The 27,484-nt window shown below is 37.9% G+C and overlaps 1 protein-coding gene across 10 annotated transcripts; it reads right to left on the bottom strand.

The window, feature by feature from the left end:
- Positions 1 to 1,328: 1,328 nt before the first annotated feature.
- On the bottom strand, positions 1,329 to 26,637 carry LOC116879187 (zinc finger MYM-type protein 1-like). Of its 10 annotated transcripts, none has more exons than XM_032877190.1 (9): positions 26,553 to 26,637; positions 18,647 to 18,816; positions 17,420 to 17,492; positions 16,968 to 17,217; positions 10,186 to 10,360; positions 6,667 to 6,820; positions 4,799 to 4,936; positions 4,575 to 4,615; positions 1,329 to 4,051 (listed from the first exon to the last, which is right to left on the bottom strand). In XM_032877190.1, the coding sequence occupies exons 2-9, from the start codon at positions 18,740 to 18,742 to the stop codon at positions 1,751 to 1,753; spliced, it is 3,228 nt and encodes a 1,075-aa protein (XP_032733081.1). In that variant the 5' UTR covers positions 18,743 to 18,816; positions 26,553 to 26,637; the 3' UTR covers positions 1,329 to 1,750. The 10 variants fall into 10 exon arrangements, with proteins under 10 accessions (XP_032733081.1, XP_032733086.1, XP_032733088.1 ...); XM_032877195.1 differs by having other exon boundaries at positions 4,575 to 4,612; XM_032877197.1 differs by having other exon boundaries at positions 17,423 to 17,492.
- Between the last annotated feature and the right edge of the window lie 847 nt (positions 26,638 to 27,484).

Genomic DNA, 27,484 nt, shown 5'->3' with positions numbered 1-27,484 from the left:
GGCCCAGATACATCTACCATTAAATTCTTACAAGTCTGAGGGACAGATTTCCCTTTATCACCTGAAACTTTCTAAAGTATAATGATAGAAAAAGAGTCTTTTGGGGGGGGGCATTAGTCATATATTCACAAAGTAGATTTAGAATTCATATTGTGGGGTGCCTGGGTGGCTCAGTGGGTTATAGCCTCTGCCTTTGGCTCAGGTTGTGATCCTGGGCTCCTGGGATCGAGCCCCACGTCAGGCTCTCTGCTCATCAGGGAGCCTGCTTCCCCATCTCTCTCTCTGCCTACTTGTGATCCCTGTCAAATAAATAAAAATTAAAAAAAAAAAAAAGAATTCATATTGCATCATCTATTTGTGTCAACCAAAACCAGTCATGTTTAAACATGACAGTTCACAGGAAAAGGAAATATAAATAGCTCAAGTAGATACCCAACCTTATCCCTTTTTAAAAAGATTTTATTTATTCATTTGACAGAGAGGGAGAGCACAAGCAGGGGTAGCTGCTGGCAGAGGGAAAAACAGGCTCCCTGCTGAGCGAGGAGAATGATGCAGGACTCAATCCCAGGACACTGGCATCATGACCTGAGGTGAAGGCAGACTGAGCCACCCAGGCACCCCTACCCAACCTTATTATTATTTTTTTTTTTTGAAGATTTTATTTATTTGACACAGAGAGAGAGATGACAAGTAGAGAGAGAGAGGGGGAAGCAGGCTCCCTGTTGAGCAGAGCCGGATGCGGGGCTGAATCCCTGGACCCTGAGACCATGACCAAGGCAGAGGCTTAACCCACTGAGCCACCCAGGCGCCCCTCCAACCTTATTCTCAAGTGAAAATACAAAATTCCACTGGGATTTTTACCAGACTAGCAAAGATCAAAATGTTTCAGAACACTGTTTATAAGGAAATAGGCAATCCCACACATGGGTGGTACAATTATAAATGGGCATACTTCTTATAGAAAGCAATTTGCCAGCATCTATCAAGAATAAAAATGCATAAATCTTCTGACCTAGTAATTCTAATTAAAAATTTTATCTTACAGTAACTCACTCATATGGAATTATGTACAAGGTTATAATTATTTTTTAAGAAAGATTTTATTTATTTGACAGAGAGGGCACAAGCAGGGAGAGCAGCAGGCAGAGGGAAAAAGAGAAGCAGGCTACCCCCACCCCCCACCACTGAGCAGGAAGCCCAATGTGGGGCTTGATCCCAGGATCCTGGGTTCATGACCCGAGCCAAAGGCAGATGGTTATCTGACTGAGCCACCCAGGCTCCCCTGTACAAGGAGGTTATTAAATGCAGCATTATTTATAATAGCAAAATACTGGAAAGAATTAAAGTGTTTATTGTTAGGGACTGCTCAAATATATTATGGTACGTTCATACAATGAAATTTTATGCAGTTGTAAAAAAATCAAGAAACTCTTTACGCATGGGTATAGGACAATCTCAAAAATATGTTTAGTGGACAAGTTGAAGAACAGTGTGGACTGCAGAGTACTGTTCGTGAAAAATATCTCCAGGAGGATATTTGAGGAACAAACACTACAGGGAGGGGGAATGGGTACTGAAAAGGGGAAGGAGACTTTTCTCTTTTCAGTCTGTTTCCTGAATTTTGAATCAAGTGAATGTTACATGTTCTGATGAAAAAAAATCTTTTTCTTAGGAGATAAAATTTTGAAATAAAACAAACATTCTAGCAGAAATAACAAAATTCTTTTAGGTAAATTCAAACTAGCAAGTGTTACGTTTCTTTCATCTGATGGATAAACTTTTCCACAATGCCATTGAGTCTTTCAGGTTCCATCAGTTTATTTACCAATTCCTGCTCAACAGCTATTAGGGCTAGACCGCTAAGCTTCTCTTGTCCCATGGTATGACATAAATATGTTTTAAGACGGGGCAGTGTAGAAAATGAATTTTCAGCATTTGAAGTAACTGGCCAAGACAAAGCAGTATATAATAACTTTGATATGCAAGGAATATTATTGTGAAGACCATGCTGGATAAACAAACAGCCAAGATTGATGAAGTTGATACGATCATAATCTATGACAAAATTAAGTTTTGCATATTGCCGATAAAATCTAAGTTCTGGGATGATGTCTGCATCAAGTTTATAAAATTCTTGGACATGTTTGGCTGTTGTTTCATTTAATGGTTCATTCCATTTAAATAACAGTTCTGAAATTTGCTTCATTTTGCAATAATCAAACTCTGAAAAACATAGCTTTAAATTATTTAATATAGTATCCAATCCTTGGTAATAAATATTAATTTTATATTGTTCTTCTGTTGAAGTAGGAAAAAACATACTATCTGAATTGCCAAGATCTACTGTTTTCTGAATTTTTCTTCTTTTCTGAAAAGAAGGTCTTTCAACTTCAAAACCTTTACTGGTTATTTTTTGACATATTTCCTCTGCTCCATCCCAGATAGTTTTGAAATAGGCATCATTTCTTTCGGATGATAAACATTCCAAAATTGCTTCTATTTTTGAAGACAATGAAAAAATATCTATGGTTTCACTTTGAAGCTCTTTGGAAAGAATTCCTGTAACACTTAACACTCGATAAAGAAATTTCAAACAAAAGATAAATTCAAATTTGGAAACCAGTATTAACAAATCACTCAATTCATCAGCTAAACTTGTGTTTGAAGAATGGCTTGATACAACTTCCAATGTTTCAATAATCTCTGGAAGGCCCTCAATCACAGACAGTAATATATGATCATGGACTGTCCAACATGATTGTGATGTATGTTTCTTGCATGTTTTGTTTTGACTTAGCTTAAAAATGTTTTGAAACTTTGCAGACATTTCCCCAGACATATGAATAGTGTTGAACAAAGAGTTGAGAGTATTTAGAGCACTTCGGAGTTCTTTCACTTCTTTACAAAATGTAATTACTGTTAAATCCAAAAAATGTGCATAACAATGTACGTACAAAGCTCTTGGCTCTTCTTTCTTGAATTCTGCTGCAATTTTATTAAACTGTCCTCTCAAATTAGTGGTACTATCATAGGCCTGGCCACATATCTTATTCAAATCAACTCCAATTTGCTGCAGGTAAGTTTTGATAGTCCCATGTAAGTCAGTCCCAGTCATCTCTTCAATATCTATGAAACCCAAGAATCTTTCTTTAATTAAGACAGCCTTTGACATTTTTTGTGGGTATCTTACACAAATCGAAAGCTGTTTTTTAGTGGCACTATCAGTTGTCTCATCACATATTATTGAAAAAGCTGAGGAGGCATTGATTTCATTCACAATATCTTGAAGCATTTCAGTCTTTATTATTTCAATAATATCATTTTGAATTTGTGTACTATTATAGAAGTCAACTTGTAAATTCGTAAGTCGAAATATTTCTTCTCCTTTATCTTTTGCTCTGATTTCTAAGAGTTCTAAAAAATTGCCTTTATTCACAGATGAAATCGATTGGTCATTTCCTCTTAATGGTAAACACTGCTTCCCAAGAAATAAAATATTTTCAATTATAAGCTTTAGGTACTTTTTATTTCCTTCAATCTGTTTTGAATGAATAGATAAATTATCATTGACAGCTTCATCAAAAAATTGGTATTCCCTCCAATACTGCAATGACTTCAAATGCATCTCACTTTTTTCATGCTTTCTGAATTTTTCTAGAGTCTTTTTCCAATTAGAAATTCCTTGGGCTGTAAATGATTCTCCTCCACAATTAAAATTTTTTTGGCAGAACAACTGGCATGAGTAACAGAATGTCACATCCTTTTTAATATTGTTTTTCAAATGTTGGAAATTTGAACACCAGGATTTTTTAATGTTTCGTGACTTATCTTTAAGTTTTTGTACTCTGGATGTAAATTTTGGGTGACATAGTCCTTCACTTATTTTCATAGATTTCATATTGTATGAAGCATCTTGGTCTGACACTTGATCTTTTTGTACTTCTACACTGGAGTCAACCGTAGGCTGACTGGGTATTGATGAAGATGGTGAAAGGCTTGGCTGTTCAACACTACTAGTAGCAACACCACTACTTGATTCACTGGGTAAATTCTTAGAAATTTTAGGGAGAAAAAGAGAAAAGCAGTTTTCAAATGATTAAAAATATCATACATATCTATTCTAACACAATAAAATGAATGGGTGAGTTACAATATGAGCTCCACTAGGGGGAAACATTAACAATTATTTATAATATAAAGTTGCAATCTAGATTTAGCATTAAATGTTCAAAGAATCTTTTGGTATGTAATTGTAATAAAAATAATTTTTATTGCTCATGTGACCTAGAATATTGAAAAAGGTAATAAAGAACCCAGAGGAAAAACTGTGACTAATAATACTTCTGTTTAAATATTCTTATTAATAATTTAAAGTCAAACCTGACATTTGGGAAATTGAATGTGAATACCAAAAGATGTTTCTTGCTCAACTTTTTTGAGCTCTTGGATAAAAACAGGAATGAATATGCTCATATATATATATATATGGACACACACACACACACACATATATATGCACAAAATATGCTTAAAAAAGAAAAGACGGTGTCAAAAATATTAAGGACAAAACTTACATCTACAATGACATTTGCTGTTACTGAAGATACTGTATCTGCTAAAATAAAAGAGTATCATCAATTCAAGATCTTATGTGCTGTAAAATATATGCTATAAAATAGCATCATAAACTACAATTGCTTATTTCATATCAGACAACAAAAACAACCTTAGAATATAGATAGATTCATCAAGGATGGGAAACAGTGTGTATGTCAAGTATCTTTCCTATCAATTTTACCTTGTAAGACATCAGAGTTCATGATGGGTAGGGAAACACGAGCATCTGCCAATGACACTATATTGCTTATAACTGGAGTTGTATCTTTCTTTGGAGAAAAGGTATCCGTTGAGGCATCATGTACCATGGAAACATTTACTGAAAAAAATAAAAAGATTTCGCAAAACCAAGCAGAATCAATCAATCACAAAGCATTGTTTAAAACAAATGTTTCAACAAACAATGCAAAAATCTAATAGCCTGGGGCACCTCGGTGGCTCAGTGGGTTAAGTGTCTGCCTTCAGCTCGAGTCACGATCCTGGGGTTCTGGGACTGACCCCACATCTGGCTCCCTACTTGGTGGGGAGCCTGCTTCTCCCCCTAATTATACACTCTTTCTTGGTCAAATAAGTAAATAAACAAAATCTTAAAATCTAATAGCTTTAGGTATTGCTGGATATTGGAGTATGGCTTAAGGATGGCCAGGTTCTTTACGATAACACATTAATAACCTTAGACTGGTAACTTATATTTTCCATTTTTTAACCTATTTTACCTTTGCATACAAGTTCTCAGAAATTACCCACAAAGAGATTCCTTTAGAATTTCCCAATGGAAAAAAAAACAACAAAAAAAAAGAATTTCCCAATGGGTACCATTTTTCATCATTTAAAAGAAGATTTTATTTTTTTTCTTAAAGCAATCTCTATACCCAACATGGGTCTCAAATTCATAACCCCAAGATTGAGAGTTGCTCACTCTATGACTGAGCCAGCCAGGCGCCCTAATGGGTATCATTTCTAACTCCTTCAAGATGCATAACCCTCAACAAGAATGGAGCTAGACTGGTGTCTAAGCTAGTATTGCAAAGATTTCTATAATGAGCCAGTTTACATGATGTACAAGCCCATGGCATCATTTACTTTAAGTAAATAGGACCAATGGTCCTATATGAGGCTCTTTGATGGAATACAAAGTTGGCCTTGGGTTACTTGTGCTTTTCTTTTCTTTTCTTTTTTTTTTTTTTTAAAGATTTTATTTATTTATTTGAGGGAGAGGCAGTGTGAGAGAGCATGAGCGAGGAGAAGGTCAGAGGGAGAAGCAGGCTCCCCGTGGAGCTGGGAGCCCGATGCGAGACTCGATCCTGGGACTCCGAGATCATGACCTGAGCCGAAAGCAGTCGTCCAACCAACTGAGCCACCCAGGAGTCCCACTTGTGCTTTTCTATTAGTGAACTTCCAAGTATTTCCAACTAGTTCTATTTCCTGTAAAAATGTGGCTAGTAACCTTGTTTTTACAAACCAGGGCTAAGTACAAAATTCTGTATTTTAACACAAAAATCTTTATTAAATAAATATTAAATCTCTGGTTGTGAAGTAGGCTTCCTTTTATATAAACTACTGGAGGGGCGCCTGGGTGGCTCAGTCGTTAAGCATCTGCTTTTGGCTCAGGTCATGATCCCAGGGTCCTGGGATCAGGTTCTCTGCTTGGTGGGAAGCCTGCTTTTCCCTCTCCCACTCTCCCTGCAGTGTTCCCTTCTCTTGCTGTGTCTCTCTGTCAAATAAATAAATGAAATCTTAAAAACAAAACAAAACAAAAAACTACTGGAAAACTTTTTTTAAAATGTAGGCTCCTTGCCCAATGTGGGGCTTGAACTCATGACCCTGAGATTAAGAGTTACATGCTCATGCTGGCACTCATGACCCTGAGATTAAGAGTTACATGCTCATGCCAGCCAGGCACGCCTGGAAAACATTTTTTTGCAATGAATTTTACATTGTTTTAACTCTTAAGTCAGTTTAATTTCAAGATGAATCAAGGTTATAAAGGAAAGCAGTAATATTCTTCAACATTTTCTAAACCTCTGATAACTGCTAAACAAGTATTACCTGTAGATGATTCCATCTTAGTTTTATTGTAAGCAGAGAAACAATTAATAGAACAAAAAAGGTCTGTCTTCCCCAAGTCACTGGTGGTCTCAATCATTTCATCTGAGGGCTTCAATGATTTGCAAGGAACAGATGTAAGTGTTTTGGTTGGTTTCTGTTTAGAGATTAAAGTAATATTCATATTCCTGGTATATGACATATATTATTAACAAACAAAAATATACTCATCATTACTGCTCTTAGTTATAACATGACAAGTGATGATAATAAAGCCACATTTTTATACTTTCTTAAAAACCAGAAAAAAATAATGAGTACTGGGTATTATATGCAACTGATCAATCACTAAACTCCACCCTTAAACTAATAATACCCTAATATGTTAACTAACTTGAGTTAAAAAGAAGAGAAAAAAAGGCACTACAGATCACAGTGACAAAAATGAAAGAAACAGAGTCAATAAATCACTATTTGTGTTATTTACCAGATATATATTAGTAGCTGCAGTAATATATAAGCAAGCAATGAAGAAAGAGGTCACAGAATATGTTCATCACTCTAGGCAATCAAAGCCAACTGGATAAATAAACGAAAGTCTTACAATCCTATCTCTTTCCTCAATTCCACTTTGAATATTAATTCAGGAAAGCCTTCCACTGGTACTGAGGAGGAGCCAGAAAACAGCTGTGGGAATCACTGTTTTTCCAGGCTAACCTCATGGTAAAAATTACAAGCATATTGTAAGAAAGTAGCATATAAGCAGTAAAATACATAGAATATACTGCATTCAGGGGGCGCCTGGGTGGCTCAGTGGGTTAAAGCTTCTGCCTTAGGCTCAGGTCATGATCCTGGAGTGCTGGGATCAAGCCCCACATCGGACTCTCTGCTCAGTGGGGAGCCTGCTTCCTCCTCTCTCTGCCTGCCTCTCTGCCTACTTGTGATCTCTGTCTGTCAAATAAATAAATAAAATCTTAAAAAAAAATTCTTTCAGCTTAAAAAAAAAGAATATAGTGCATTCAGGAAACAGTAAGTGTTCAAAGGTAAATGATAAATGATATAAACTGTGAGATGTACCATCTATTGTTTCTACTGAAAACAGGAACCATCATTCCTGGAATTAAGGCAATGGTGAACAAGAACTGCTTTTGGGGGCCTAAGTACAAGGACAAATGAAAATATCTTATGCAGGGGCTACTGGGTGGCTCAGTCTGTTAAGTGTCTGCCTTCAGCTCAGGTCATGATCCCAAGGTCCTAGGATTGAGTCCCACATCAGGGTCCCTGCTCAGCAGGGAGTCGGCTTCTCCCTCTGTTGTGCCCCCATTCTCTTTCTCAAATAAATAAATGCTCAAAAAAACAACAACAAAAAAATACAGATTTTCTTCTGTGAAAAACAGGATATCGGAAAAGGAACAATGAAACAAAAAACAGAGCGTAACTCTGAAAATTCTTTTATACTTTACTAGTATGACTTTTTATATTTTGAGAAGTCCTAGGGAGCCTGGGTGGCTCAGCCGGTTAAGCATCTGCCTTTGGCTCAGGTCATGATCCCAGAGTTCTGGGATCGAGTCCCACATGAGGCTCCCTGCTCAGCAGACAGTCTGCTTCTCCCTCTCCCTCTGCCCTTTCCCCTCCACTCATGCTGTCTCTCACTTTCTCTAATAAATAAAATCTTAAAAAAAAAAAAAAAAAAAAAAGATGTGGCTTACAAATGACCTATTTGAGTTGTTCAGACTTGATGAGAATCCCATCTCCAACTGCATGATTTTAAGGAAGAATTTATGGAGTAGAAATGGGTCTCAAAGCATCATCTGAACAAGTAAGACAACTTCAACCCTACCTCATGAAAGGGGCTCAGACCATTAACTGTATTAATCTCACTTATTTTATTTTAAAGATTTTATTTATTTTTCAGAGAGAGCACAAAGCAGGGGGAGCGGCATGTGGAAAGGGAGAAGCAGACTCCCTTCTGAGCAGGGATCTGATGTGGGCCTCGATCCCAGGATTCTGGGATCATGACCTGAGCTGAAGGCAGATGCTCAACTGACTGAGCCACCCAGGCGTCCCTGCATTAATCTCATTTAGTCCACCAAAGCAGGACCCAGCTTCTCTGCTCTTAGAACCTCCCACCCCAGGCTCTCCTACCAGAAATAGGGGATTATTTCTCATTTAGAAAAGCATGTGACATTCTGGGTTCACTTTAACCTTGCTTAGGTATAAGAAAACATAGAATTAAAAACACTTTGTGGTTGAATCTTACTGATCAGTAGGCCATTATTTCTACTACATATATACATTTTTAGATTTATTTATTTGACACACACACACACACACACACACACACTCAGTGAGAGAGGGAGCACAAGCAGGGTGAGCGGGAGAGGGAGAAGCAGGCCTCCCGCAGAGCAGGAAGCCTGATGTGGGGCTCGATCCCAGGACTCTGGGATCATGACTTGAGCTGAAGGCAGATGCTTAAGGACTGAGCCACCCAGGTGCCCCCCTGCTATCTTTATTTGCAGTTTATAAACAACCTTTTATGTGCTTGGCTTTTCTTGAAGGCCAGATCATCCTGAGATTCTTGAGGAAAATCTCCATACAGCATTTACCATGAATTGTTATGTAAGAGAAACTGTCAGAAGTCTTTTATTTAATCTTCTTCACTATCCTATCAACTGAAACTATTCCCAATGGTACTAAAATCTAATCCCCACATTTTCCTAAAGTGGGACCATCCACAAGTGAACTAATAGAAGAAACTCAGTCTTGGATGTTTCATTTGAGTCCCATGTAGTCAAATTCAAATGGAGTGGTTCTTCTTTTTTTTAAGATTCTTATTTATTTGACAGAGAGACAGTTAGAGAGAAACACAAGCAGGGGGAGTGGGAGAGGGAGAAGCAGGCCTCCCGCTGAGCAGGAGGATAGATCCCAGAACCCTGGGATCATGAACTGAGCTGAAGGCAGCCATCTAATATAACGACTGAGCCACTCAGGTGCCCCAAATGGAGTGGTTCTTACTTCATGCAACATATATTCCTATCTGCTTATATGCTAGAATACTCGGAGCTATTTTTTTTTCACTATTTTACTTACTTATTTGAGAGAGTGAGTCTGCGACTGCGATGGGTGGGCAAGGGAGAGGGACAAGCAACTCTGCACTGAGCAGAGTGGGATTCATGTGCGGCTTGATCTCATGACATGAGCTGAAATCAAGAGTCAGATGTTTAACTGACTGAACCACCCAGGCACCCCACTCTTTGAACTATTAGAGTAATGGGACTGTCCTTTCATCTGAAGCATATGAAATGGGCTAGAGACAGTTTAACAGGAAGCCCCACAGTTCTCAAGACAGACCGTGATGAGGTTGTTGGGAGTGAAACCGAAAACAGGCATTACTACAAACAGTGTTTCACAAACTGGTATTTCACTTCATATTGAATCTAGGATTTAAAAAAGTTCAGTAAAAACTCTAATTTAAGCAAAATAATCAGAATCCCTAAAAGTTAAAAAAAAAATGCAACTTACAACAATAGTCTTCTGACACATGCTGCACTTGGTTAAAACGCTATTAGTGCATATTGTAACAAATGCTTTTCTTTTTTCTTCATATGATGAAAGACAAGATTGGCTGCAAAAATTCTTGCTAGAGGTATTATCTTCTAGCTGGACACTGATCACATCCTTTAAATTTAAGATGTCTCTAAAAAGAAAAACAAGGGTACCATTAAACACTTTTATAAGTTAAAGCACTCCTTCAAGTAACCCTCTCCCATTTCATCCACCTTTAGACTGTGCAACAGCACTGACATCAGCCTTGAAATAAGAAAACCTGAATTTGGCATTTAGTTCCAGGACTTAAATTACATAATGATGGGTGAGTCATGTATACGCCCAAATGTTGATTCCCTCATCTATAAAGTAGGGGTTATAAAACACAACTGATAGCCGTTTTGAGGATTACCTAGTTTATATTAGTTAGTGCTAGTGGTAACAGAATGATGATGAGAAATCACATATTCATACCTGACCAACTCTGTAATCTGGAAGACAGAGGATATCATAATATGGTCTGAAAAACTCCAGGGATCCTCCAGATACTTTTAGAGGGGTCCACCAAAACAAAATTATTTTGTTAAAATATTATTTGTCCAAAAAAAAAAAAAATGTTAACATTTCAACTGATGGTGCAAAATCAACCCCGGGCTGCTGCAATTCCACTCCTAGATATGTACCCCAAAGAACTGAAGATAAGTACTCAAAAAAGTATAAATACACTATTTTAAACAGCTAACATATAGGGACGCTGGGCTGGGTCAGTTGGTAAAGCACATAACTCTTGATCTCAGGGTTTTGAGTTCAAGCCCCACACTGATTCTGGAGCTTACTTAAAAAACAAAACAAAACAAAAAAACAGCTAAAAGATGGAAACAACCCAAATGTTCACCAATGAATGAATGGATAAACAAACTGTGCTATATCCATACAATGGAATATTACTTAGCTACAAAAAAGGGAATGAAGTACTGCTCTACATGTTATAATATGTATAAACCTCAGATAAACCTTGAAAACATTATGCTAAAAGATGGACACAAAAGGTTGTATGCTGTAGGATTCCATTAATATGAAATATCCAGAATAGATAAATCCATAAATAGAATGCAGATTGGTGGTTACCAGGGGCTAGAGAGAGAGGAGACCTCTGGGGAGAAATCGCCTACTGGATACACTGGAGTAACAGAAATGTTCTGAACTAGACACTGTTTGAGTGTACTACTACTGATGTGGCTTTTTGTTATGTGAATTTCACCTCAATACATTGGAAGAAAAAAAAAATGATGCTGGGTCAAACGCCAGAGCCTTAGCACAAATTAAGGCAGTTGAACAAAAATGTCCTAGTATGTGTTACTCAATGCCACACATTTGCTGTAAAAATCATTTACTTTATTAAACTTCATCCTTGACAACCTCTTTTTAGCATTCTGTGTGATAAGGGACATAAGCATTAAGTAATTCTCTTGCACACTGAAGTGTGATGGTTGTCTCAACGTAAATCTCACGTGGGAATGTTAAGAGGTACAACCTGAGGTAGCTACTTTTTTTCACGGAATACATTTCTACTTGAAAGAACAAACTATTATCCAGAGTGGGTAGCTGGCAAATATTTTCTCAAAAATTGAAGTAATATTGTTCCTTCAAGATAAACAACTGGCAGTATTCAATGCCAATGATAAAAGTTGAGCTTTTGTTGAAAACCAGAATTTAGGAATATTTGCCATCTCCAACTTGATTGCTTCCCAATAGTTAAGCTTTCCTGATAAGATTAGTGGTGATTTTCTGGTGTGTGTTTATTTTAACAAATGTGATTTTTAAAATATTGTATAAAGAAATATGCCAACATGGGTGCCTGGGTGGCTCAGTTGGTTGAGTGTCTGCCTTCAGCTCAGGTTATGATCCCAGGGTCCTGGGATCAAGCCCTGTATCAGGCTCTCTGCTCAGCGAGGAGCCTGCTTCCTCCACTGCTCATGTTCATGCGCTCCCTCTCTCTCGGTCTCTCTCTTCTCTAATAAAATCTTAAAAAAAAAGAAAAAAGAAATATGCCAACATTTGGAAGATCTACATAACTCAGTGAACCAGTATTTTCCAAATTATGATAGCATGTAACAAAAATCATTCATTCATGGGTTAAAAAAAAAACCATTCAAAATAGAAAAGACTGATGTATTTTAACGTAACAGTACAAAAAAATTCATGGTTTCAATTTTCACGTTGTAACTAACCTTTAAGTACTACCTGTTTTCTGGTAGAGTATCAAAGAGAACCCACAAAATCTAAATGGCTATTGAAAAACACTCTTCCCTTTTCCAAATACATATTTGTAGTACGAGATTTTTTTCACACTTCAGCCAAAACAACATTTTCCAATAAACTGAACACAGAGGCAGATGTGAAAACCTAGTCAGACACTGAAGTGGTTTGCAAAACTGATAAAATAATGCTTAATGTATATGGCTATTTTTCATTAAAAATATTTATGTTAATAAGCACTGAGTTTTTTTTTTTTTTTTAAAGATTTTATTTATTTGACAGACAGAGATCATAAGTAGGCAGAGAGGCGGGCAGAGAGAGAGGAGGAAGCAGGCTTCTTGCCGAGCAGAGAGCCCGATGTGGGGCTCAATCCCAGGACCCCAGGATCATGATCTGAGCTGAAGGCAGAGGCTTTAACCCACTGAGCCACCCAGGCATCCCTGAGTTATTATTTTTAAATGAGTTAATAATTAGCTTAAAAATTTCTCAGTTTTAATTTCTAACATAGTATATATTGGTAGTTAGGACCTACTACTACATCAACTAAAGCTCGCTGGCTCTTCAAAAATTTCTGAGAGTGTAAAGGGGTCCAGAGACCAGAAATGTTTGAGAACTGCCATATCTGGCTACTTAGAACCCTCAGAATATCAATCTTTCAGGATAATGGTTTTCCAGATGAAATATTCCTAAAATCAACACTATTTTAACATTTCAACACTTATAAATTTTCAGTGTATTATGATTTTCCTCCTTCTTAAATAGATGGTACCAAAGATAACAGGTTCATTTCATTATCATGAATCAATTGTTTACTGGTTTAAAATATAGCTCTAAAAGCAGTATCTGAATTGTGCTATCCTTGTACTTCATTTGACAAAAATTTTTCTAGGATTCACTGTGTACCAGCTAGTGTTTAGGCAGGGGAATATAAAGATGAGTATGATCTGGTTCCTAATCTCAAGAGGTTCATAGTCTAGGGGCGCCTGGGTGGCTCAGTCAGTTAGGTGTCTGCCTTTGGCTCAGGTCATGATCCTGGGGTCCTGGGATTAAGCCCTGCATCCAACTCCCTGCTTGGCAGAGAGCCTGCTTCTCCCTCTCCCTCCGCCCTTCCCCCTGCTCCTTCTCCCTCTCAAATAAACAAAGAAAATCTTAAAAGAAAAAAAAAAAGGTTCATAGTCTAACTGGGACATTATCAATTCTTTCCTTAAAAACATTAATTTTATGATTAATGCTGTGGGAATTATGAACACTACTAAAACACAAATCATGGAACAATGACTCTGAGTGGGTGGGGGAATTAGTGAGAGGAGAGGAAAAATGGTGCGGCAACAGACAAGAGGTAAAGATATTTCAGGAAGACCTTTAAAACAGAAAAAAATTAGCAGATGGAAAGGGAGATAGAAGAAATTGCATTGGCAGAAGCATGGAAATCTGAAAATACTTACTGATATTTACTGCTACCAGTATACTAGATTCCTGGTTTCTAATCTATGGAGTCATTACAAATAAAAAACTAAAAAATGAATTTTCTTAATAGTGCTTAAAATTAGCTTAAACAAACTCTAAGCACAGGACTGAACAACTTTCCTACATGTAAGTGTTATATAGTCTTAGTGCACCAGGATATTCTGAACTCTGTTGATAGCTATCAGAATCTCTGGTTGGTTTCAACTAGGATACTAAAGTGCAGAAATGACACTTCTTAAATACATTGCTCTCAAAAGAGGTCTTCTCTTTCCAACATGATTTAAAATGCCATTTCAAAGATAACTTTTATTTGGTTCATGAAACAGAATAAATACCGCATTAACTGAAAACAGATTTTAAATCATTGCTATGAAAGAAACCTCAATGCTAACTGATAATTAGCTAAAATCCTGAGAACTATGGCAGCACCTGGGTGGCTCAGTTATTGGGTGTCTGCCTTCAGCTTGGGTCATGATCCCAGGATCCTGGGATCGAGCCCCGAATTGGGTTCCCTCCTTGGTGGGAGGCCTGCTTCTCTCTCTCCTACTCCCCCTGCTTGTGTTCCCTCTCTTGTTGTGCCTCTGTCAAATAAGTAAATAAAATCTTAAAAAAAAAAAAAAATCTTGGGGCATCTGGGTGGCTCAGTGAGTTAAGCCTCTGCCTTCGGCTCAGGTCATGATCCCAGGGTTCTGGGATTGGGCTCCGCATCGGGCTCTCTGCTCAGCGAAGAGCCTGTTTCCCCACTCTCTCTCTGCCTACTTGTGATCTCTATCTGTCAAATAAATAAATAAAAATCTTAAAAAAAAAAAATCTTGAAAACTATGTATTAATACAAGATGCTAATAAATATGGAAGAAAAAAATTTTCTAAAAAAGCAGCACAGGTTACTTTGAGCAATGGATGGCCTCTCCCAGCCTAAGCATTACTACTAACTTTCTACCGACCTATACAATGGTATTTTGTATCCAAAAAATTTGTATTCCAAAGGAAGTAAAACCTTTTTCATTATTTTTGCTCATATTGGATTTCTCCATCTTAGAAAATGACTTACACACTATATCTTTCCTGTTTCAGCCTTTTCAATCTGTCTGGGAGATCTGCTGAAGATGGATAATGGGTAAACTCCAAACACAGTAACATGATACCTTAACTTCTCAGGACCTCAGTTTCCTCAAAACCAAAAGAAAATGTTTGGACTGGATGATCTCTAAGGTCCCTTCCAGTTTTATGATTCTGCAGAGAAAGAAAGCAGACTGAAGAGAGTGCCTTATAGCCCTTAGCAAAAAGGAAAAAAGACATAGTATTGAAGGGTTGAAAAAACACAAGAGAAAGGTTGAGTTTCAGGTAGTAAGACTCAAAGCAAAGGATAATACCCAACGCAGCAGCCAAACAAAGAGTTGAAGCAACCAATAAAAAGGGTTTGTGAGTTTGTTAAGAGAAAAACAGTGATAATTAACATTTATTGAGGTCTTATTATATGCCAGTATTGTTTTGATCACTTGAATCTATTATTTAATGCTCATAATTCTTATGTGCATTTAATAAAACAAATGGGAATACTAAGAAGTTCTCAATGTTTGACTTTAGCATATAGATGTATCATCTGGGAACAAATGCAATCTGATTCGGTAGGCCTGGGTAAGGCCTGAGATTCTGTATTTTTATTTAATAAGCTCCCAAATGAGATTGATACAGCTCCTATTAGTTGCACAATATAAACGTAAGTGGAGGAAGCAAAACTTAAATTATGGCAATCTGATTCCAAAATAAGATATATGAAAGGAATTTATTATATTTACAAACAAAACCAGTGGCTTATGTGTTTTTTGTTCTGAAACAAAAATATTAAAAATTTAGCATTAGCATTTAATGAGTACTTAACAAACCAGAATTATACTATAATAGGAGTCTCAAAGCACACTGATCCTTTATACATCTCAGGGTAGAGTTCGAAGTTTTTTTGTGTGTGTTTTTTTAAAGATTTTATTCATTTGAGAGCCAGAGAGCAGGAATGGGGTGGTGGAAGCAGAGGGAGAAGGACAAGCAGGCTCTCTGTGGAGCAGGCAGCCTGATGCAGGGCTCGATCCCAGGACCCCAAGATCATTACCTGAGTCAAAGGCAGATGCTTAACAACTGAGCCACCCAGGCACCCCTCAAAGTCTTGGAGATTTTCCACTAATTCATTATAAAGTTACTACTACTTCCTATATAATATATATATCTCTGTCAAATAAATAACTATATATATATAAACACACACACACACATATATATAGTTAGCAATACAAACCCCAATAGTAGCTCACTGAAATCTTGAAAAAATTACATCCTTCCCTGTTTACCTATGACTATTCAATTTTGCAAAAGAATCAAATAACTTCATTTACCATTACGAGAAACATTATTTTATAATATTATACCCTGGCTACTTTATACCTTGGAAGATCCAAATTATTCTATGATTAATGTGATAGTGGTTTGCACCCTATACTGTTAAATGATAAAATGAGTATATAATAATCACATTTATAGAGAATTTCAAATGAAAAGAGTAGGAAAGTCAGTTTCAGTAGTCACATTATATTTAAAGCTGCAGAGAAACAGAACTCCTTATGTTTTAATTTCCGTAAATCTCTCAACAAAAAAATTATGTCTGAAGACTCTAACAGAGGAACTGAAAGCAGAAGCAGCTTCCTTTCACTAAACCAAGGTGATACTTCTTCAGAAAAATGAAAATAGGGGCGTCTGGGTAGCTCAGATGATTAAGCATCTGCCTTTGGTTCAGGTCATGATCCTAGGATCCTGGGATCAAGCCCCACATTGGGCTCCCTGTTCGGCGGGGAGCCTGCTTCTCCTTCTCCCTCTGCTATTCCCCCTGCTTGTGCTCTCTCGCTCTCTCTGTCAAATAACTAAAATCTTAAAAGAAAAAAAAAGTTAAGAAAAGAAAAAATGAAAATGTAGACAGTTACAACCAAGACTCTGATCAAAATCTATGTAGGGAAGTAAAAGGGACATAATTTAGAATTATATACTTTGAGCAGTTTGAACAAGTTCTCCTGGGAAGAGCTGGTGAATTGGCAGATGAAATGTATTCAGTGATGCACAGCGTGGAGCAGAAAAGCTGAGTAGACCCTTTCCTCTGATAAGCAGTTTGCCCCTTCTGAAGAATTTTTTTACAACCACAACAGGAAACCTGAATAGCTGTGGTTGAAACTGAAGGAAGCATTTTATTCATGCCAGATGATGTCAGGGAAAGGTGAATGCCTGCAGTCAACTGTGGAGCTATAAACACAAAACAGGAAGGAAAAAAATTAGTATTTATGTAAAATTAAGTATGCATTCTTTTATTTTTCTTTTAGAGGTTACTTCTGGACTTGAAACTCCAAAGAAACAATGCACTATTCAAAGACATTCTAAAAAAGCAGAATAAACTGGCTATTACATTGGTTAGAATAAATATGATTAATTTAAGTAATTCTATTACCACTGTCTGAAAATGTAGTGTTTATTTTCAGTTCATTCTCCTGAATTTTAGGCTGCTGGGCTTGACAATACTCCTAAAAAAAAAAAAAAAAAAAAAAAAAAAGAAAGAAAGAAAATAATGACTTCAATGTACATAAAACAACTAGTTATTCTATAGAAAATAATAATAAATTATGTTTAAAGTTTGTGCAGTGAATTGTATAACTGAACTGAACCACAGGTGAGCACTCCCCATTTGGTGCCCTTTGGCTGACACATTATATTCTATACATTATATATATTATATTCTATCATATCTAGATGTGACTTCAGTAATTTTTGTTCATGTAGGCTTTCCCGTAAGCTACCACAAATAGAGGAGACACTCTCAATAGTGACACCTATTTTACCTCCTTAGTTCTAATCAATAACAGCTAACGGTCTTCATAAAGACCTTAAACACAAAAGTTGTTGGAGAGGGCTGAATGAGTCTTAGAGAGGACTTTTCAGAGCAGCAGGCACTCTAAACATGATCTATGTGTTTCAATGTTCATAGATTTGAAGAAGCAACCAATACTTCCTAGATGGACAACATTCCCCAGTGTCACCAACTCAATGGGAGTCCTATCCTTATTTAATACTGATTTACTTTAGGCTATTTCTAAACAGAATACCAGAAATAAATTAAAGTTGAATTTACTTTTTGTTTCCTTAGAAATTTCAGCTAGTTCATATATAAACATTTTAAGGAAATGTGGCATTACATACAGAACATTAACAGCTTGAGTCAGTCTATCATTTACAGGTTCTTTAGCATATAGTACATCTAAAGAAGTTTATGAATAAACATGGAACTGATTTGGGCAAAATAATTACAAAGAAAAAAATTCTAAGACTTCATAATGTACTAAGTAGAGCCAGGAGCATAATAACATTTAATTAGTTATTCATATTGTTTCAAGTTAAGAAAAATGAAAACAAAAATATGTTAACCTTGGCTAGGCCCATAATATCCTAAGCAATCCTTTTATTAATCCAAAACCCAATTCCAAACATCCATATTTTGCTCAGATCATATTCTTCCATATAGTTGTGATGGCACTTCACGCCATATACCCTGCATTATTTGACCAGCTGCTTAGGGGAAGATAAAGATTGTGGGTTTTCAGCCAGTAAACCAGCATCAGCATAACTGAAATGCATACTTAAATGCTGCTCTACAAAAAAGAAAATAAAGTAGGATATTTACCTGAGCATTTTCAGGTTCCGTCTTAATTTCATCTAGCTGTCCCAGTTGTGGTGTCCCCACTTTGTCACATTTACCATCTATTGGTGATTCTTTCATCTTGGTGTTTGATGCAAAGGAATCCTCCTGTTCCAAACTAATGAATTTCTTCTTGGGGAATAGTATCTAGGTTCCTAAAATATGAATTGATGGGAGAGTCTGATTTTAAAATTAGTCCTTTTAAATATGGTTAACTTCTGAAAGCAGAAAGGGTCTTTAGACAGCTTGGACTCAAGGTTCCTTCACAGTGCAACACTGGCTTTGTTCCCTTCATCCATTACTCTCCAACATAGCTTTGTTATATAATTCTTTGGTAGACCTATCTACACGCTTTCTTCTGGGACTAGTTTTCTCCACTTCTATTCTCCCAGGCCTGCCTAGAGCATAAGCTCACCAAACACACAAGTTTACTTTTAACTTAAATAGTCTTAGAAAACAGTCTTCTATCCAAGGTTAATCCAAATACCTGTGCTCACTACCTCTCCTCTGCCACTGCCCTCTTACAGAGCTGATTATTATTTATATGCTCTTCAACTCCTCTTTCCCTCCTTATTGGTTCTTCACATATAAACACTCAAATACGTTCAAGGATCCAACTTTTAAAGCTACTGTCTTCTCTCTGGCCACTCCCTTCCCTCACCCTTGAACTTCTGTCTCCTTGAATCCTATGATTCCAAGGCCTATTTCTCCTCCTATCTCTTTGCCAGTCTTCTTCTCAAACATTTATTTCTCCTGCTTCTAAAATACTTGTGTTCTGGGGTGCCTGGGTGGCTATAACAAACCATGTATGTTAGTTCTTAGTTAAGCATTTTCCTTCAGCTCAGGTCATGATCCTAGGGTCCTGGGATAGAGCTCTGACTCAAGCTCTCTGTTCTACTTCTCCACCACCCCCAGCTTGCGCTTTCTCTCAAATAAATAAATCTTTAAAAAAATAAAAATATTTGTGTTCCTCCAAAGCACAATTCCACAGGACTCTTTCTCACTTGTTCCTTGGGCATAACCTTGGATTCAGCCATCATTTATAGGCTAATTTCCCCCTATATTTCTGAGCTCCAGCCCATATACCTAATTGCCTACTAAGTATCTCCACTCGGATGCTCCACAGGTCCCTCAAATTCAAGAGACTTAACACTATATTCTTATAAAATCCCAAAGCCTGCTTTACACGTTTCCTTTCTTGGTAAAATCAACTATCCTATATACCCTATCTCCCAAACGAAAAACTAGGGGTAATCCTAAGTTCCTCTTCCCTTAAAGTTCCTACATCTAATCACCAAAGTGGGTCAATATAAACGTTCTAAATATGTTTTGAATCTATTTTCCATTTACACCTCATGCCTGCCCCTCCTCCCCCATTAATGGATTCCTTTTTGGTAACTATATAAGATAGTTAAAATCCAAAAATCAAAATAAAGAAGATTGCTGCACATTCAGGCTTAAAAAATAATTCAATTTTATAGCTTTTGAGGAACTACAAGTGACTTTTTTTTAAAAGATTTTTATTTATTTGAGAGAGAGCCTGTGTGTGCACAAGCAGGTGGGAGGAACAGAGGTAGAGGGAGAAGTAGCTCTCCTGCTGAGCAGGGAGCTGAGCTGAGCTGAGCTGGGCTTGATCTAGGACCCTGAGATCATGACCTAAGTCAAAGGCAGAGGCTTAACCATCTGAGCCACCCAGGTGCCTCCTTCAATGGCCTTTTGATTGCTCAGCCCCAATGCCCCTATTTCCAGGGCAGACTGGTTCCCTCCATCTTCTTTTCTGTCATCTTTGGTCCTTTCCCCACTTTTCTGGTAGCTTTTACTGAAAGTCCCTATTCTAGAGCAGAAAACTGAATGAGTAAGGCCTGTGAAGTGCAATAAAAGCTCTATGGCCTCTGCCCAGCTCATGTGAGCATTACACACAACCAGCAAAGCAAAACTCACAGGAAATTAACTACTAGACTGTCATTCACCTGAAAGAAAATATGCAAGTCTAAAAATCAATAAAACAAAGCATCTATGAGCTTTTGCATCTTGGAGTCCCTTCAAATATGTCAGTTATCACACCAATAGGCAAATAATGGAAAACACCTTGAAAGTGTAATTAATTAATCTAAAATATGTTTCTGAAGCAGGGAAAACAGTAAATAACATTTCTTTAGCTATCAGAAAAAACAAAAAGAGCAAAAAACATGTATGAAATACAAATTCAGTACTTATTTTTCTAACAAGATGCACATTAGAGTAAAATAAGCCCTAGAAACCTCTTTTTTAAATTTTTTTTTATTTTTAAAGATTTTATTTATTTGACAGAGATCACAAGTAGGCAGAGAGGCAGACAGAGAAAGAGAGAGAGAGAGAGAGAGAGAAGAGGAAGCAGGCTTCCTGCTGAGCAGAGAGCTGATGTGGGACTCGAACCCAGGACTCTGAGACCATGACCTGAAGGCAGAGGCTTAACCCACTGAGCCACCCAGATCCCCCATTTTTTTTTAAGATTTTATTTTGGGTGTGCCTGGTTGGCTCAGCTGGAGAAGCATGAGTGGGGTTTGAACTCATGACCCTAAGATCAAGAGTCGCATGCTCCTCCAACTGAGCCAGGTAGGTGCTCTGAAACCTTCTTTAATATAATCTATCACTAGTCTTACCTGGGGATAAACCATGTATGTTGCAGAGTAGTAATAGTCCTAGGATAAATGTGGCACATGTTCCTGCTAGTTAATATCACTTGGTAATAACCAATTAAAACGTTTTAATTTAAATTTAAGAGGATTATCTCATGAAGCAGAAAACCAAATTCACATTTAAAAAAAATTTTATTTATTTATTTGACAGAGAGAGAGAGCACAAGCAGGGGGAGAGGCAGGGAGAGGGAGAAGCAGGCTCCCTGCTCAGTCAGTTAAGTGTCTGTCTCGGGCTCAGGTCATGATGTCAGGGTCCTCGGATTGAGTCCCACATTATTCAGCAGGGAGCCTGCTTTTCCTCTGCCTGCTGTGGCTACTGCTTAAGCTCTCAATGTCTCTCTCTCTCTGACAAATAAATAAAGTCTTTAAAAAAAAAAAAAAAGACTAATAAGTCTAGGGGTGCCTGGTTGGCTCAGTCCAGTCGCCAGAGCACAAAACACCTGATCTCAGGGGTCATAAGTTCAAGCCCTATATTGGGTGTACAGATAACTTAAAAAAAAAATAAAAAAGAGATGATAAATCCAGGCACAACAAATAAATTAACAGGCTTTACCCCTGAACACACCTGACAGGACAGAGTAGAGGAAAAAGGCCAAGCAGAAAACAGCAGCACACTTAGCTAAGGAGATGGGAGTTCTGGTGGCCAAAGCATGAAGGACAGGAACTTTGTTCCACAAAGCAGAACCAAGGAGAAACAAGTCTCCTAATTTGCATACAAATATCCTCCTCCTCCTCCTCCACTTACTGGCTGACTTCCAAATGTACATCTATAGAGTGTGACACTAAAAAATCTATCAGAAAACAGCAGGTTGAGTCTAAAGAACTGAAGAGATTTTAGTAGCTTTGCAGAGCTAGTAACAAAGTTGAAATTTAAGTCCAGCAAAGGTAGAGGGGATGTGGTAAAGATCTGGACTTGCAGTTGAGACTCTAGGGGACCACTCCCTAGAAAAAAGGGCAAACCAAAATAAATCAGCCCTAAAAAGGGGTAACACTAACCCTCAAAAGGATCAAAATAATCTGTTGAGGGGGGGAATATATATATATAGTCGGTTAGATCTGACTGCCTACCGGAAAACAGCCCTCTCTGGAGGAAGTGCACCTAGAGTCTTTAAATTTTTTCATGCGTAATACAATAAAAATTTATGGGTACATCTCAACAAAAAACCCCAAATAAGACTGACTGAAAACCAATGAAAAGAAAAGAAAAAAGATAAAAGAACAGACCTATAGGTAACTCATATTGGTATTATTACCACGCTAGGACATTTGAGAAAATAGAGAAAAAGATGGAGAAGTTTAGGAGAGTCCTGGAATAATTAAAAAAAAAAAAGTCATGGAGATTTGAGAATTGTAAAATAAAATTGGGAAATTATGAATAAATACATTTTATATCAATAGTATAAAGTAGTTCAGATTGATACATAAAAGGATAAAAATATTTATAAGGTAAGTAATATGCGGGACAAGGCTAAAAGTCTAACACAGATGTAAATAGAGTCTCAGAATAAGAGAAAACAGACAATCCAACAGAAGCAATATTTGAAGAACTGTTGGCTAGATAATTTCCCCAAAATGAAGAAAAATATCAAACCACACAAATTCAAGAAGTTCTATGCATAACAAATAAGGTAAATATAAAAGGGAAACACAACTACCCACATCATAGTCAAACTCGTGAAAACTGAAGTTAAAAAAAAAAAAATCTTAAAAGCAGCTGAAGAAAAAAGACTTAACATACAGGAGAACAAAAATTAGAAAAAAGACTGTTCTCTTCTCAGAAACAATGAATGCCAGAAGTCAATGGAGTATCTTTAAGGAGCTGGAGGGAGGGGTGTAGAAACCTACTTAAAATTCTCTAGTCAGTAAAAATATCCTTCAAATATAAAGGTGAAAGGGTGCCTGGGTGTCTCAGCCAGTTAAGGGTCTGCCTCCAGCTCAGGTCATGATCCAGGGTCCTGCGATGAGCCCCACATCTGGCTCCCTGCTCCGCGGAGAGTCTGCTTCTCCTTCTCCCTCTGCCTGCCACTCTGCCTACTTGTGCTCTTTCTGTCAAATAAATAAATAAAATCTAAAAAAAAAAAAAAAAAAAAAAAAGGTGAAATCAGCAGATTTTCAGGTAAATGAAAACGAGAATTTATCACAAACAAACCTATACTGTAGAAATGCTAAAGAATATTCTTTAAGTTAAAGTGAAATACTCAATGGAAATCTGGTATAAAAACTGGAAAGGGAGAAGTAAACATAACTGCTTTTATTTGTAGAGAGCATGATGGTGTACACAGAAAACCCTAAAGAATATCTTCTCCCCACCCAGTAAAATAATCGAATAAGTGAACTTAGAAGGATCACAGGATAATACAACATCAACATTTAAAAACTTCATCTCACCACTTCACCATTGTTCTAGAGGTTCTAGTCAGGTTAATAATGCAAAAAAAGAAAAGAAATCTTGAAAAGGAAGAAATAAAACCGTCATTATTTATAGATGACATGTTGTAAACATTTAAAATCCAAAAGGATCTCCAAGTAATTACTGCAATTATTAAGTGAATTTAGGAAGGTCAATATTAAAAAATCATTTTTTTACTAGGACAATTAAATAAAGCTGAGCTCCCCTGCTAGAACCTCCAAACAAGCTCTCAAGGTCCATTTATTTTTATTTTACTTTATTTTTTAAAAGATTTTATTTATTTGATAGAGATCGATCACAAGTAGGCAGAGAGGCAGGCAGAGAGGGGGGAGAAGCAGGCTCCCCGCCAAGCAGAGTACCCAATACAGGGCTTGATCCCAGGACCCTGGATCATGACCTGAGCCGAAGGCAGAGGCTTTAACCCACTGAGCCACCCAGGCACCTCTATTTTTATTTTTTAAGAAGATTTTATTTCTGGGGCATCTGGGTGGCTCAGTGGGTTAAGCCCCTGCTTTTAGCTCTGGTCGTGGTCTCAAGCCCCACATGGGGCTCTCTGCTCAGCAGGCAGCCTGCTTCTCCCCCCCTCTGCCTACCTGTGATCTCTCTCTGTGTCAAATAAATAAAATCTAAAAAATTTTTTTTTAAAAAGGAAGATTTTATTTCTTCATTTGTCAGAGAGAGAGACTAATTGAGCAAATGAGTGCACAAGCAGGGAGAGCAGCAGACAGTGAAGCAAGCTCCTCACCGAGCAGGGAGCAGGATGTGGGACTTGATCCCAGGACCCCGGGATCATGACCTGAGCCTGGCCTTAGGCAGAGGCACTTAGCCGACTGAACTACACAGGTGTCCCCCAAAATAAAAACTTTATAACAACGATTTCTAAAGCATCACAAAATATCAAATATTAGAAGACATCTCATGAAATATGTCCAGATCTCTACACTAAAAACAAAACAGTGCTGAGAGAAATCAAGGAAGATATAAATAACATAGCATGCTCTTTGACTTAATATTGTTAAATGAGTTTTCCCCAAAATTGAACTAGAGATCAAAATCTCAGTTTTTGCGGAATCTGCAAAGTGATTCTAATGTATATGGAACGTATACAAAACCTAGAATAGCTAAAACAACCTCAAAAAAGAAAGTTGGAGGACTTTTCTATAAAGCTACAGTAATTAGTATAGTGTGGTAATCGTTACAAGAAAAATAAAGGGACCAATGTGTCCACAAGCTGATATACTTTTTACTTCTTTGCATTACAGCCACTTCCTCATTACACTTTGCAAAAATACGTTTTATACCACTTGTGTTCTGCAAGCTCTTTTACTGGTTTGGCAGAAAGACTGGAGGCACAAGACTAAGTGCTTTTCAAACCAAATTAAAACGTCCACGCTTAATTCTATAGGCAGTGGGGAGCCACTATTTATGAAGCGCCTACATACTACAATCAGAGGGATAATCAGGATGTCCCAACACTCTGTAATACTCTGTTAGCACAGGATAATTTTAACAATATAAACATATGCAAGGTAAAAAGCAGAAATGAGGGAAGAGAAAATGGTCACAGTCTTCTAGAAGATAAAATCTGAGCTAGGTTTTAAAGGGCCTACAAAGCAATGATGAAAGGACATTCCAGGTTGGAGAGAGAGCATGCTTACCCTTGTAAATCAGTAGCTTTTGCGGTTCAGAAAACGTTTCATTCGCGTTTTTTTATTTACTTTAAAAACAATGAAATCATGAGATAAACAGTTAACTGTGTCATAGACCAAATTAATGTTAACTATTTTGGAGGCGTCCAAAGCATTAATTTGTGCTGTATTAACACTGACTTTCAGAAAACAGCTTTTCCTGCCACCCAGGTGAATGCAGTTCAATTCTCTATACCCCTGTCACTGATGAGGAAGGTTACAGCTTTTCACCTGTCCTTTTTGGATTCTGACCTGTATATGTTCACTCACCCGGAGGCAAATTCTCTATTTTGGCAAGGGTATCTACTCCCTTAACGCTGTTGCCTCAGCCCGAGAGTTACATGGCAAACTACTGAGTCCCGATACTGCCAGGGCTAAATGTAATACAGTTCTTGTTATAAATTTTAAAGGCTTCTCGTGTTGTGTATTTGCCATGAAGAATACTAGTTACCGTCAGGTGTTATCAGTGGTTCAGCTCTTACTGAAACCGCACCTGAGAAAGCTGGAAGGTACCGTTTGCAAACACTAGTCCATGCAAACCAAGATACTATCAATCCTGGGCACTAAAGCAATATACTGAAATAAAGCGATAAATTAATCCCAATTCAAGTCAATCCCAATTTCAAGTCCGAATTTATCGAGTCAAACTTTTGTACTATTTAATCTTTTAGCTGAGATTCCGTGTACACATCTAACTGGAAAAGGACCTCCATGATTTTTTTTTTTAAAGTTGTTTGTAAAAACAGTACTGCTTAATGAAGGAGAACTACATGTATGACCAGGTGAATGTTTTAAGAAGAGGCCGCGGATAAAGACCAAAGGCTTGAACTCCCAGTAACGGCGCAGGGGCAGCAGGCGGCATGAAACGCTGGAGACGCGGGGCACGGATCCCCCGACTCTGAGCACACGGTTAAAGGAGACGGCAACCACGCAATCCTGGGGCCTGACCCCGAGCTCCCGACCATCACATGGCAGAATCCGCCCTCAGGGACCCATCTTTAGGACCCCGGCCCGACCAGACGCTTCATCCTCCCTCCGAGAGGCGAAACTTTCTGCCCCTTTCCGGTAAGGCACAGGAATGAATACCGACCCTACGGCCGCTTAAGGGGTCTTACTAATTTCTCTCAGAGACGCTGGCCACACGATGATTCTCAAAGGAACTTCGACGCCAAACGGTCACGCAGGCCCCGCCCCTTTCCCGCCGTGCTCTGCGGCCGAGCATGCGCATTGCAGCGCAGCGCCGCTGACCGGGGGTGGGCGGGAGGAGAGACCCGCGTTCCCTTAGCTACAGAGGGCGGGGGAGAGCTCGTGGTGCTGCCCAGGGTCTGATCTTTCAAGTCATCTTGGTTGGCCCCAAATTTGGACCCTTGAAGGCTAGGGCAACGTCGGGATGGACTCAGAGTTGAGGCGGGGCCGTTGGATTTACTGGATTCGATGGGTCTATTGGCAATTTATGTAAATCCCAATTTCTTCACCCCCCCCCCTTTTTTTTAAAAGATTTTATTTATTTGACAGAGTGAGAACAGGACAGCAAGAGGGAACACAAGCAGGGGGAGTGGGAGAAGGAGAAGCAGCCTTCCTGTTGAGCAGAGCCCAAAGCAGGGCTCCATCCCAGCACCCTGGGATCATGACCTGAGCTGAAGGCAGACGCTTAGGGACTGGGCCACCCAGGCGCCCCAATTTCCTCATCCTTGAAACAGGATTTATTAGAGTGCCTTTGCCATAGGCATGTGAAGATTGGAAAGGCAATGCTGGTAAAGTTCCAGGTACACAGTAAATTCCCAGTAAAAGGAATTATCTGCAGTGATATTGAGGGAGTTCAGGCCTTTTCTATTTTGGGGCCCTCTTTTATATTAAAAAAAAAATCCCAAAAGAGTGTGCAAAAATCATGGTTTATTTTAAATGCTACTTAACACTTTCAATACCTAAAAAAGTATAGGATCAAATAATTGTGCTATTCCTAAATTCATAATAGGATTATAGAAGATATATAGAGTTGAATGATGAATTTATTGCAATCTTGTCTTTGACCATACTTTTTGAGATA

Source organism: Lontra canadensis, unplaced genomic scaffold (assembly GCF_010015895.1).
Source record: "Lontra canadensis isolate GAN:19392208 unplaced genomic scaffold, GSC_riverotter_1.0 scaffold60, whole genome shotgun sequence".
Lineage (NCBI taxonomy): Eukaryota > Metazoa > Chordata > Mammalia > Carnivora > Mustelidae > Lontra > Lontra canadensis.
The sequence above is the reverse complement of the archived record's forward strand: the minus strand, read 5'-3'. Positions and strand labels throughout refer to the sequence as shown.